General features: G+C 44.5%; 1 protein-coding gene across 1 annotated transcript in view; it reads left to right on the plus strand.

Moving 5' to 3' along the window:
• Nucleotides 1–13,966, plus strand: part of PAPPA (pappalysin 1) — a 187,598-nt gene that overhangs the window by 129,437 nt on the left and 44,195 nt on the right. Inside the window, exons 13-14 of the mRNA XM_069873425.1 lie at nucleotides 1,817–2,030; nucleotides 11,633–11,801. Coding sequence (XP_069729526.1) covers nucleotides 1,817–2,030; nucleotides 11,633–11,801 — 383 coding nt within the window. The remainder of the gene's footprint in view (nucleotides 1–1,816; nucleotides 2,031–11,632; nucleotides 11,802–13,966) is intronic.

The raw sequence follows: 13,966 nt of genomic DNA on the forward strand, positions 1-13,966 counted from the left end.
GATGTCAAACACCCTGTTATTTCAAAGCCATTGTAGAGATTGGGTTCAGCCTCTGTGGACTCTGCAAGTGCTGTTAAGGATTGCATAGGTGGACGCCAAGCTACAGAAATAGGAGCAAGCATGGAGGCAGCTCCAACTCCCCTGCCATGGGCACCTGTACTACCTTGAGTGGCTTGTAGCTAGTAAAGGCAGGTGAGTTTAATGAACTTGACCTCTTCAGCCCCCATTTATCTTGTCAGGATCAGAAAGCATCAGCAACTGCAGTGCAGCTCTGAGGGTCTGTTTTGTTGTGGACGCCACCTGAGTGCGAGGAATGAAACTGGAGTGAATAAACAGCCTCATACCATAAGGTCTTTCTTGGCTTTCCATCAGAGAAGGCAGAAACTTCCAAGGAATTTGGGAACCCAGGATTTTGAGTATTAACTGCACCTGTTTGTAAGTGAGAAATGTGCACCATTCCACAAGGAGCTGATATCAAAATACCTGTGGGAGGCAAGTAGATAGGGAGGTTATTTCAGGGTCAGGTAAAGACCAAAACAAAAGGAGTTTTGCTTTTTTTTTTTTTTATTACAAGAAGATTTTTTTAAAGTAAAGGATGGGAGATAGATGTTTAAAGAGAGTGGTCAGAAGTCAGTCTTAATTCACAGGAAATCACTTTCTAAGGAGAGAAATGAAAACTTTTTTATTCCTTCCCTTTTGAGTCAAGAAACCTGAACTGGAAAAAAAAATAATAACACTAGAAGTCCCTCAGCCAGTTAAACATGCAAATAAAATTTATTTTATTTTCAAATTCATAAGCGTATCAGGGTAGCCAAAGGGACTGGGCCAAAGTTGTTGCTGGGGGAGCTCCAGTGAAGCAAAAGGAACTGGAGCCAAGCTGATCCTCGGAGCGATGCCATAGAGCTGCGGAGGCAGGGTTTCGCAGGCAGCCGTCAGGCCATGAATCTCAATTAATTAATTTTGAGACCAGCTGACAGCTGTCTGTCCTTTGAGTTACCCCTGAGATGGATTTGGCCCATTAGAATTCAGGTTGCCTCTACTTGAAGGTGGGAATTGTTTCCCAACTGTCACTGAGTGCTGTCTCTGCTGGAGGAAAGGGATTAAGAAGTCTCCTTGTCACCTCTCTGGTGCTTCTGTGCACCTCACCTCTTGAGACACTTATTTTCCTAAGACACAATTATTTTCTTCTCAGATGAGATCACCTGTAAAATTCTCAGAGGGTCCATCACTCTTGTTTCTCTCTCCAGGGCCATCTTTGCCTTCCTTTAGCAAAGAGTAAGATACCCTAAGGCTGAAAACCATCTAAAAAATCAAAAGTGGAGCCATTTAGTGTAGAGCTCATGCAAAAAAGTTTTACGCTGAGTGCTAATGACATGCACAGCTACAAACCAACCACTGGTGCTCTGCCCACGGTGCACAAAGCCACCCAGCCTGCCAGCACCATTTGATGCGCAGTATAAAGGCTCCAACTGTCCTCTCAGACTGGTTCTACAATAGTGCAACTCCGCTTCCTCCGTGATGGTTGCTCCTGATTTAACAGAGCACAATAGAAACGTAGCTGTGGTCTAAAGAAACTGTTCTGAGAGCTTGCCGCGCTCGCAGAGAGAATGGCAGCCTTTCTTCAGCTGTCTGGAGGGATATACTTCTCTGCTAAGCTCTCCAGAGCGATTTGGGAAGCCCCTCCAGGCAGCTTACCATAACTTTTCAGCTCTATAGGGCTGTTCTTATGGGTGAAATGCTTCTGAAGTGCCCATGGCTTCGGGAGGCAATTGTGTTAAGTCTGACCCTTCCTCTGATCTTGTCTCTCCTCTGGCAGGTGTCCACGTCCTGAGCTGCAGGAACAATCCCCTGATTATCCCCGTCATCCATGACCTCAGTCACCCTTTTTATCACACCCAGGCTGTCCTCATTAGCTTCAGCTCCCAGTTTGTGGCAATCTCCGGGGTGGCCCTGCGTTCCTTCTACAACTTCGACCCCATCACCATCAGCAGCTGCCAGCGAGGACAGACCTACAGCCCAGCGGAGCAGAGGTGAGCCTGTCAGATTGCTTCCTTCGACCTCACCACCCACCGCCCCTGCGCCGCCCGCCTGTGCCGGGGGTTAAGAGGAGGCAGGAGGGGCATGGCAGCTGAACCCTGCTGACCCTTTTGTGTTGCTGATAAAAAAAACTGCAGTGTTCTCATTGATCAGGATGGATGGGACATTTAACCCTCATGGGATACTGTTAGTGAATTATTTCCTTTTCCTTTCTCCTCCCTCCTTTATCCCAAGCTTGGAATTGGGGCCAGTTAACTTTCCATACATTACCCCGTATGGCATCGTTTTCGCCGCTGACACACTGGCTTCAATCTAAACCACTTTGTGCGGCTGAAGCGCTACAGGGACCTCCCACGGAAGCGGTCGCATGGAGACAAAGTGATGCTTGTGCCCCAGTGGGGATAGATCCTGCAAGGTGCTTGGCCCTATGTGGTGGGTGCTTGGCCACCAGCATTCATGGTGCTTTTATGGCTGGATAAGAGCTTTCAGTACCTCTCCGGATCCGGCCCATGTTCTGAAAAGCTCTGTGGGACCCCCCAGGATGAAAGGTTTATGGCTACCGTTTTATTCTTGTTGTTATTACAGACACATCAATAGATCACCACCAACCCCTCTCAGTCCCTGCTTTACAGCATCCCACAGAGATTGTGACCTTTCATGGCCTCTGGTGCGGCAGCTTCATGGATCCTTTCAGCAAGGCATTGAAAAGAAGAGGGGAGAATTTAGCAAAACCCCTGAAAGAACAATTTTTTTTTTCCTCCTTTGTGAATTCAAAGTTGTGAGCAGTTGTCATCCCATAGCGGCATAGTAAAATAAGTCGCAGATCCCAGCAAACCTCTGCTCAGCCTCCTAAGCAGGCTGTCAGGTTTTTTGATAATGTTCTGGCTTGGTTTTAGGACCTGCTTTTATTCCAGGAAGAGGGGGGAGGTTGAGAGGGGGTAGAAGGAAGGGAAAATAGAATTAAAAAGGAGTATATCTATAGCTAAATCAATCCAGTCAGTGTGTTCTGACCTAGATTCGAGGAGGCTGATCGTTCGTGCAATAGGTTTTATAAATTCATAGACCCAAAGACAACAGGATCAAGTTTCAGATGAGAAATCTTGGAAATTCGACCAAATCCCAGTGCAGGAGTGGGACAGAAAAAGAGCGAGAAAGACCCACTGAAAGGAGATGTTGAGAAGGGACAAGGAGCTCGAGAGGTCTGAGACACAGGACCACATTCCTCCCTTGCAAGTTTTCAGTAGGAACTGAACCGTTTGTTCACTTATGAAATTAGAAGTGCTTTGTGTTTAGAAAGTTATTTCCTTAATAAAAAATGCATTCCCCTTAGGCAAAGCTTCACTGAGCCTCTGCAGCCCAGCAAACTAACCTTTAGAAGTCCCTTGAAGAAGAATCACCCGCCGATTTTTTTCTCCTTCTTGAATGCTTGTTCTTTTGGGGTTTTTTTTGCATTCTTTTGTTTTTATGATGCACTGAACCATCTCAGCCCCTTGCTCTCAAAAACTTCCATCAGAGCCTCACTCGTTCAAAGTAACGTTATAGGTCTTGCAGGTTACAACGCTGGATTGATCATAAAGTTTCCTGTGTCAGTCAAGGAAGTAGAAACTCTCTGAAATAAAGCCCTGATCCAAAGACAATTGAAATCAGTGGGATTTTTTCTATTTATGATAGGCTAGAGTGGAAAATCTTCCATTTGCCTTGTGATGGGATTGCTTTGAGTGACCATGTTTACTTTCTTCTGTACCAGAAACTCAAAGTGTTTCAGGTATCCAAGATGTAGAGAAAGTTGTGCATTAAGTTGTGCAGCCAGGAAATAGGTGATGCCTTTGCTGTTATCTGCCATCTTTTTCTTTTGTTATTTTACCAATCCAGGAAGAACTGAAAGAGTGGAGAAGCACTGGAAGAGGCTGCCCAGGGAAGCGGTGGGGTCACCGTCCCTGGAGGGTTTCAAAAAAGCATGTAGATGTGGCGCTTCAGGACATGGTTTAGCAGGCATGGTGATGTTGTGTTGGTGGTTGGACTGGATGATCTCAGATGTCTTTTCCAACAGTAATGATTCTGTGATTCTATGAACATAGAAAGAAGGATTTTTTAAAAATTTCTTCTTAAGCAGTTCAGAAGGTGGAAGTGAGTTTTCAGCCTCCCGTTCTCCCCATCAGATTCCTTTTGAATCCCTTGCTGTCCATTCTTCCCTTTTCCTCTCTCTCCACTGGTTGCAGTTGCCTAAGATGATTAGTGGATGGTGTCTAGTGGACGATGTTCCTGCCTGTAGCAGAAGAGTGGAACTGGATGGGCTTTAAGGTCAATTCCAACCCAAACCATTCTATTATTCTATGATTTTTTAAATATTTATTTAATTTTTAAAGGAACTTGTCTTCATATGTGTAAGCATCAGTTCTACCGCTTTCATTTTCCTTAGGTCAACACGGATATTTTTGCCTGCTTTTTGGCTTCTCTCTACAAAAGATATTATTTCTCTCTCTTCAAGGAGAATTATTTTAGTTGGAGAGGATTTATAGCCAGATACAGACACTTCCAGGCAAGGGTGCAGATTTTAAATACATGAAGGAAAAGAAATATATCGGCCCTTAAAAGTTAACACAGCTTTTATTTTGAGGGTGAATGGATCACTCCCATGGGTTAGTGACAACTTAATAACTGAAAATAAAACATACGCTCACTCTTCTTTCTTAAAATATATATTACAGTCAATATTTTAGAAGAGGAAAGGGAGCTTAAATGCAAAAGTCCCATTGAACTTCGTAGGTAGTTGTTCTCAGTTATCGTTAGCTCTTTTGAAAATCCATTCCATCCTTCAGAAGACATTTGAAAAAAAAAACAAACCTCTGTACTTTCCAGTTATATTTTTCCAGTTGTTTTTTTATGCTGCAGCTGACCACAGGCTCTTTTTGTTTTCCCCAAAACTTTACCTCGCTGCTGGAGTTGCGCTGTAAAAACAACATGCTTTATTTTCACATTGCATCCTTAGACCAGATATAATGGTCCAGTTAGGTCTTCTGTTGCACTTTATAGCTCAAATTATTATTTTTTTTTTGTTGTTATTTCTTATTTAGTCTGGCAGAGTGGATGGTGAATTCAGGTGTGCAAAAGCAGAGGTATAATTTCCTATACTGCAGTCACTTCAGAAGCAAGGAAGCCTGGTGCACTGGGGCTGCCATTGCCAGAGGTTCCTCAGAAATCAGGCTTTTGTCCTTTTCACTGTGTAGGAAACATCAGCTGGGGGTCTGCCGTCCCTGGCAAGGCAATCGTTTCGAAGTGCTGTTTCACTTCGGGCATTTCCATGCAGTTTTCACAAGACCTGTCCCCTTCTCCATCCTGCCTGCTGCCATTTGTGCCTCTCCTGGAGACTGGAGGGAGGAGGCATGAAAACCCCTGTGGACACCTCCATTCAACTGTCAGAATTGTGGATTTAAGGAGTTTCCAGCTTTCTAATCCTCCATTAACTCCTTATTTGTAATGAGGATAAACCTCCCCACCCCAGAGCAGGCTCTGGCTGCCCACACTCTCTAGTGTGCATGTCCCACACGGTGCAGCTCCTTTCGCTTTCCAATTAGTGTAGCAAGAAGATTTTCTTTGGTTAAATCTTGGAACAAATTCACTGTTACGGCTGCAAAATTTCTTCTGCAAGGGAGATTTTGGATTTCCCTTCTTCCATCAACGTGCACATCTGCTGGGAGGCACCAGCACTGTAGACCAAGACCCACTGCTGGCCAGCACAGCATTGCCTGCCCTCTCCCCAGTCTCTGTGGAGGGCTGTCCTCCGAGCGTCACCCTCTGCTGCCTCAAACAAGCCCCAGGGAGACGTAGCCCACTCCAGCTCTTTTCTTTGTCTTGTTTTCTCCTGCTGTCAGCTTCCCCAACAAGAAATGATGAAGATAAATCTTCAGCAGTGGAACAAATGCAACCGCCCTTTATAACTCTGGTTATTTTTTTGCCTTTTTCATAAGTGGGGGAAGAGGGTTTCCTTGTCTCTTTTTATTTTGTGATTTAATGCAGCTTTCTCTTTCCCAATTCGGCCACCTTTCCCCTGCCCTGCATTCTGTCATTAAGCGCAATCTCTGTCAGCTCGCTTCTGGTGAAGTTAATGAATTTCTCACAGAACTGTTAATCATAGAAGCTTTGGTCCGTGACATGTGTTATAATTCAATGGGTTTTTAACCTTCGCCCCATTTTGGTAATTGGCAAACAGCATCATTTGGCTTTTATTAAAGTGGAAGGCAATGCATTTTCTTTGTTTGCCTAGACAGACTCTGGCAGGGAGACCCACAGGACTGCTAATGCCAAAGCACACGTTCCTGCTTCTAGGCTGGCAGGCAAAGAGGCCGTGAGAGCTTTATCAGTTCAGCATGGACCCCCCAGACAGGGTATTTCACACAACAAGGTGCACTGGGTGGTGAAACTCTCACCGGGCTGAAGGTCGAGCCAATCTCTGGGGAAACCATTACCCTGCCAGTGTTCGGGAACGGTGATAGGGATGTGCTGACCCATGCCTCTCTTTCCCCTAAAGATTATCTGCTGCTGGATCAAGTGTTTTCTGTAAATCTCTAGGTTTATTTGCATTCCTGACCCTATTGGTTTGAATTCAGCTTTTGTTGTGATCATTATTGGAGCCAGGTGAAATGAAATGGCAGCCAGGTCACTGAAGGGACCATAGGTGATGCTGCTATTTTGATGACTCTCATGGATCAGATTTGAAGGCAAATATCTAAAAGGAAAGGTCTGGAATCTTCTTCCAGGGGTACGTTCAGCACAGGTTCACCTATTCATCAAGCTCAAAGGATCTGGGTAGATGTTCTTTGAGACTTTGTGTTAGTACAAGAAGACTGCTGTTTATTAGCTGAGGTCTGACAAAGATAAATTCATTGCCACCTTTGCAGTTCACTCTCTCAGCCTGTCCTTGTATGTGAGGTGCTCCAGCCCTCTGATCATCTTTGTAGCCCTTCTCTGAACCTGTTCCAACAGCTCCATCTCCTTCTTATGTTGAGGGTTCCAGAACTGGACACAGTACTCCAGGTGAGGTCTCACAAGAGAGGAATAGAGGGGCAGAATGACCTCCCTCGACCTGCCGGCCACGCTTCTTTTTATGCAGCCAAGGATACGGTTGGCCTTCTGGGCTGTGAGTGCACATGTCAATTAGCACCCTAAGTCCTTCTCCTCAGGGCAGCTCTCAATCACATCATCCCCCATCCTGTATTGAAATGGGGGATTGCTCTGACCCAGGTGTGGGACCTTGCACTTGGCCTCGTTGAACCTCATGAGGTTCGCACAGCCCCACTTCTCCAGTTCTTCTGATCTGCAGCCCAGTTCTGGCCTGAACTGTAGAAAAGGATGTTTTTCCTATATACAGTAGATAATATTATGGCTCTTCTCATAACAAGTGCATGCCACAAGCTTTTACACTCACCTATGCTTATACATATGTCAGAGCTATCACAAAGTAAACAAATAATTAGGGCACTGTGTTAAGATGAGTTCTTGGAAAAGTGCTTGACCCCAGGGTTAGGAAAAGAAAGTTTGGCTGCTGTAAGCTTTTCAAAAGAGGAAGTCCTGGATTGTTTTTATGTGAGGAAGGAAGAGTTGCACTTAATTGTTAGGATTCTCTATAAACATGTTAAAATACAAATGTTTCTAGGATTGTGTCACTCAGACCCCAATTTAGCAAAGCCTTTGGCGATTTGCACACATCCCCTGTAGTCAAATCTATCAGTGGGACTTAACTGTGCTTTTGAAGTTAAGCACGTATTTAAGTGCCTCGCTGAATTGAAGCCAATATTGGCACAAAGAAATAAAGATTTAGAGGCTAATGACTGAGCTCATTTAGATTAGGGATGGGCAGAATGGATTTGAAGAAAGTAAGAACAGGCTCAGAACTTCAGCGTACATGTGAAGCTGACTCAGTTCAGGGCTTTTTACATCACTGAAACGTTCTGCCTTGATCTGTATTTTAACATACTGCAGGCAGTGTATCGTATACAGGAAATCCACTGCTCCTTGCACACAGCTTGGTGTGAAAATGTTGCTTTTTGAAATACTACGCTGCCAGGGCAAGAATAGGAACATGGGAATACTGAGGTGGACGTAGTAAAATAAACAGTGAAGGAATATCACGGACACTGGCACTTGTTGGCCATCAGTAAATCATTAGAGTGGTCTTTGGGTCCCTTGTATAGCTTTTGTCTAGACTAGCTCATGCTCTGGCAAGCAATTCCGAGGTGCATTTGGGAGTTAGACCAAGGATGATTTGAAATAGGTGCTTTTGATGAAGTCGCTCAATTTTGATTGCGAGTAAATGAAAGAAGTTGTCCTATGCCAGGAATCTTAAATAAAAGTGATTTATTTCTCAGATACTCTACATTGTTCCCTTGCAGAGGAATGCATAGTTTCTGGAGCATGTGATAATTAACCACTGTTATAAGGCAGCTCTCATGCAAGAGCTTCTGTATCCCACAATTCTGCAATATGTGATATGGACGTGATAGATTCTTTGAATTTCCTGCTTGGAAATATTAATTTCTCCTCCTTAATTCTCCATTTGCAGAATTCAATTCAGGATCATGACTTCAAAATTCATTGGGATTTATGGCTGACAGTAGCTGATACCAAATTGGAACCAGTAGCTAGAGAACCAGAAATATTTAAATTGGAAACATTTGGTGGCAGTGGTTGTTTTTTTACAAAAAGTGAATGGTTGTATTGTTTGTCACTGAAGTCATTCATATAGAGTTACAGACAGAGAGAGCTGCCCAGATGATCTGCTAACCAAGGCAAAATCTGGAGCCTGGAGGGGGTGGCTAAAAATGTTCCCTGGCCATTTAAGAAGACCACAAGGGGACTTGTAAACAGAAAGAAGAACATCACAATAAGTATTTCTTAATGCCTTTGTCTGTGGCGTTTCAGTTCTGTAGGACTTTTAAGCCCAAGCTTGCTCATCTGGTGTCCTGAGATGAACTCAAGAAACCAGACTCTTTTTCTCCTTTACATTGATGGAAATGAAAAGCGATGCCACTTACTGCGGCGACGTTCCTCCAGATTTCCCTTTGTGCAAATTGCAAAGGTTTTCTTAGGCTCATCCTTCCCTCTGAAGCCATTCAAGGCTGAATTCAGTGCCACATTGATGTGTAGCTCATTGATTCAAGTAAGTTATTAAATGAAATAGGTCTGCTGTTATTTTATTTTTCCAATGGAGTGCAAAAAGTTTTTCAGTTTTTGCAGGCATTTTGCAGTGGGCAGTCAAGGTTCACAATATGTGCTTCTGAGAATGACTTGGCAATGGTGCTCACTTTTTTCCTCAATGAGTCAACTTCCTTCTCGCTGGAGCCCTGGCACAGGGGGGAACTCATATTGCAGCCTCACCCTTTGAAAAACAGAGGGGAGCAAAGTGCCAGTTAGACTTCATATGTAGGTATAAGTGGGACACGTAGGAAGGGTTCAACCAGACGTCACTCATCATTCACACTCTCGCTCAACATCCATGCTCAGATATTCTTGCTAATGGTAATTGCTGACTTACTTAACTTAAGCAGTTCTGTTCTGTGCGTTCAGTTGTAAGGTGCTGCTGTGCTCAGGTGCCGCAGCCTATGAGGATGTAGGTGCTAGGATAAACTGTCCACTTGTTCTTCCAACATCTCGTCCACAGTCTTACTGATCGGTGCAAAGGGAAATCGATGGCAGTTTAGATTCGTATGTCATGCTGTGAGTTGCAGTGATGGAAAAGATGCATGAAACCCTTGGTATGGGAGGGAGGAGAACCTACTGAAGGCAGGAGCCCTCTGTACAGGTCGCCTTAAGCATAGGATCATCTGTTGTGCAGAAGGAATGAACAGCACTGTTTTAGTGTTGCTTGTCATGTACAGGGGTATCGAATTGGCCAATGCAGATGTGGAATTCTCCTTCCTCAGTCTTGCCAGTGGTTTTATTTTGTGCACAATGAGGAAATAAGATCTTTCAGAATGCAGAAGTTGTTTATGGCTCATCACGCTCCAGGGAAGAGCTGCCACTGAACCAGCAACCTTAAATCACAAGTAGTGGGCACTTTCCATATAGCACTAGTCTGGGAAAGAGAAATGACTTGTGGAGGTACATAATACTGTCGTTTAATCTGATGTAGAGCTCAGTAGAGACATGTGCAGATGGTGCTTCTCTATCAGTAACATGGGGATAACAATACCAGCCCAGGTGTCTCACAGGGGTGTCATGAAAATTAATTAGATAATGTCTGCACAACGCTTTGAATACAGCAAAACACTATGTACATGTTAAGTCCTGTGCTGCCTGAGGTGGGTGGTGTTTTGGTGGCTGTTAACCCTTTTCCTAGGAGACAGGAATAGCTTGCTTGTAAACCTTTTCAAAATATGAATATTGATGCATTGCTTTCCCTTCTTCCTATAACTTTGTGTTTTAGGTTTTTCCCTACCCATGTAGATGGTGAGATCACTCAAGGTTTTCCCTCCTCAGGATTAATTTAACTGTATTTAATTTGGATTCAGTTTAAATTTCAGCAGAAGCACATTGCCTTGTAGACCCCTTAAGCTCAGAAATTTTGTCTCTAATCCACAAAAACATCTTTGCATGTGCTTTAAGACTGATCATTTTCATTGCCCTTTAGCTGAGGGACTGCCCCATGCTCACATATGAGCACGTTTGACTCAGGTCATCAGAGGTGGTGAAAGATTTTGTGTCAACCAGACGTTTCTTCTGTGTTTACAAAAATAAAACAAAAAACCTCTTTTTACAAGTTGTGCTAAATGCTACAATAATTCACTGTAGGAAGAGCAGAGAGTTTCCAGCTGGGGAAAGGTTTCAGGGATGGCAGGACAGCAACTGGAGAGATCTGAAATGACAGCATGCTGCTGAGCTTGATAAGAGCTTATCAACACAGCTACACGGCTGATGTTTGGTGTTCCTCGTGAAGTGGAATAAAATGAATGTGTTGATTTCAATCGAGTTTCTCAGAGATAAGAGTGTCTATCGCAGAAACCCCTCCTGACACGTATGCACACATACGCTTATCACTAGCAACATCAGGCACTCCTGAATACAGCAGAGATTTAAAATCGGATGGGGCGGAAGGACTGCTCTTGTAGGGAGAATGCTCTCATGGTATGGATGAGTGCATGTTGGCACAGGAGTAGGAAGGCCACGGTGCAGTTTCTCTGTGTTATTTCTCTTCTGCGAATGCTGCAGAACAGGAAGGGATCCTGCAGAATTGACAGGTTCTTCCTGTTTGCCACAAGATCTGTAATTTGCTTTCACCGTCATCACCTTTACCACTGTCCCTGTCCTTCAGAAGACACAACTGGAGCGTGCATTCATGGGTGTGGAGCCTTTTGCCAAGTTGGGTTCACTCTGCTGACTGGGTGCCTTCTGTCTTACAGGTGATAGAATCATACAATGGTTTGGGTTGGAAGGGATCTTAAAGATCATCCAGTTCCAACCCCCTGCCATGAGCAGGGACACCCCCCACTGGATCAGGGTGCTCAAAGCCTCATGATGAGTCTGTAAGTCAGACACACTTGCCCTTGTGAAATGAATTAAATGAGTTGAATAAAAATACCACTTCTTGTCTCCCACCTAGCTGTGTTCACTACTCCTGCGAAGCCACTGATTGCCAGAAGCTGGAAATAGAGAACGCGCTGCTGAACTGCACCGGTGGTGGGTGGTACAACGGTGCCCAGTGCAATGTCAGCTGCAAGAGAGGCTACATTTTGCAAGTCCACCGAGACGATGATCTCAGCAAGAGCCAGGTTTGTTCTGCTGGTTTTGTATAAGCCACAAAACAGGGATGAACAAATAGATGTGGAGAAATTGAGAAATAACCCAGTCTAAAACCCAAATTATCAGCTCAGACTTGGGACAAGGCCTTGTGCAGAAACTTCCCATCAGAATAAGAGCTATTTGACTCTGTAGGAAGAGGTACTGACAGTGAGCAAAGCTCAGATGTTCCGCCAATTTAGGAATTTTACACCCAAAACGTTTAAATATGTGCTCAGGCCTTCTCTGATGTCACTGGCTCTACTCAGCCAGTGTTTCTTGGGTGGTTTTTGAGGGGAGTAGAGTGTTTGGGTTTTTGCACAACCAGTTTCTGGCCCAAATATCTCATTTTTATTCCTCTGGTTGAGGCTAACAATGCCTTAACTCCTTTGGAGCATTTCAGTCCATCTGCATCCTGACACTGCAGAAACACACAGTTTCAAGGGAGTGGAGAAAGCACCTTAAACCTTTTGGCTTCCAAAGCAGTGAAAACCTCCCCCAGTGGGCCAGAGAGTGCTCCCCATCTTCTCTAAGTCATGCATTAATAATCCAGCTCTACAAAAGCAGCATGTCGTGATGCAGTGAGTGGGATATTGAGGAGATCTATTAATTTCTTGAAACATTAAAAAAACCCACAGATCCTTTGTGCTGGGGTAGGTGGATGAGGTGTATGTGCAGCACACCCCAGGCTCAGCGTGCTGCTGGGAGTAGGGTGCCTGGGGTACCTGGGTGCAGGGCAGACACCCTGGTTTGCACTCTCATCTCTAGGGCTGCCAGGTCCCATGAGCACAACGAAGTCGTGGCTTCTCCCATTAGCACCTTCTCACGTGTTGTGGGGCAGCACACACACACACGGGGCTGGGGAGAGCTGGGGGCAGGCAGCTCCGCTCAGCAGCCTGGTTGCATTTGTGAAATACTGTGTTCTTCGTAAGTTCGCAGAGGGGGAGACGGACTGGAGGGGAATGAGTCAGCCCTTTCAACTCAATTACAAAACAAATACAGGACCCCACGAGCTTGGCCTCTTCCATCCTAATTGGCATCAGCACCAGAACCCCAGCTCCAGCTGAGCATTTTTACAGGACAGAAAACAAGTTCTCCAATGAGCCTGAATGGCTGAACCAGGCAATAGTTGGAAGGGATCTGTACATTGAGCACACAGGAATCCCAGACCAAATGAAACAGCTAAATGCGTTTCACCAGAGCCGTGTTGTTGAAACGTAAGAAATACCTTATGGGGAGGCTCAGCCAACTTTCTATGGTTTTGCTCACAGAAGTTTGGTTGCAGAGCATTGATCGGACTCACATGACAAGAGTGGAGGATTTTAGCACCCCTAGCTAATGTGATTCATTGCTTATTACAACACCCTTTCTCTCATCCTGGTTTGCTGTTGCACTTCCTTGTCTTTTTCCACTGATAAAACCCCTGAGGCCAATGGCTTTGTTTTGTTCAGTGCTGTGTGTTCACTGTTCAAATCAGTGAGGGAGTGGAGCATCTTAAAGATACCCGTGTTCAGCTCAGCACATTAAACACATGCTTTAAAAGTTTATTCGTGTGCTTTGAGAACTGTGGAAAAGGAATGGACAATTTCTTTCCCTGTTGTCTTGTCTTATTTCTTTGTGTCAAAAGCTGAAATCTGTAATTTGTGGAACATGTAGGCAAAAAATGAATTATCTAAGAAAATCTGGAATCCATGGTTTGGATTCTTCGTATTATGCTATGTTGAATTTCCTTGTGCTCCTTCCACAGTTGCTTCCCAGCTTCAGCTCTCCTTCTGCTCACAAGCATTTGGAGATGAGACAGGGCATGTGGATTGTTATCTATGGTCTGAGGGACTTTCTGCTGTGATTGAGTAACCTTGCACAAATATGCAGGTTGTTTCAATATTGTCATTTAGTCAGATATTTTGATTGATTGACTGATTTGAGGGTCTGAAATGTTTTTTGCTTTTTTTTCTCATTTAACTGACAGCATGAGGGGCTTCATGAGGAAGCGAAGAGGGAAAGTAGGTTTGCATATGCTGATGTTTCGCACTTTTGGGTAGAAAGGAGGCTCAGGTGAGGTGCAACGTCTCAAAGAGCAGACAGTGGCCCATGACCAGTGCATGCCCATAAAGACGATTGACAGATCAGTGAAAACACCCTGGTTTGGCATCTGAAC

Source organism: Phaenicophaeus curvirostris, chromosome 20 (assembly GCF_032191515.1).
Source record: "Phaenicophaeus curvirostris isolate KB17595 chromosome 20, BPBGC_Pcur_1.0, whole genome shotgun sequence".
In the NCBI taxonomy this organism is placed as follows: domain Eukaryota; kingdom Metazoa; phylum Chordata; class Aves; order Cuculiformes; family Cuculidae; genus Phaenicophaeus; species Phaenicophaeus curvirostris.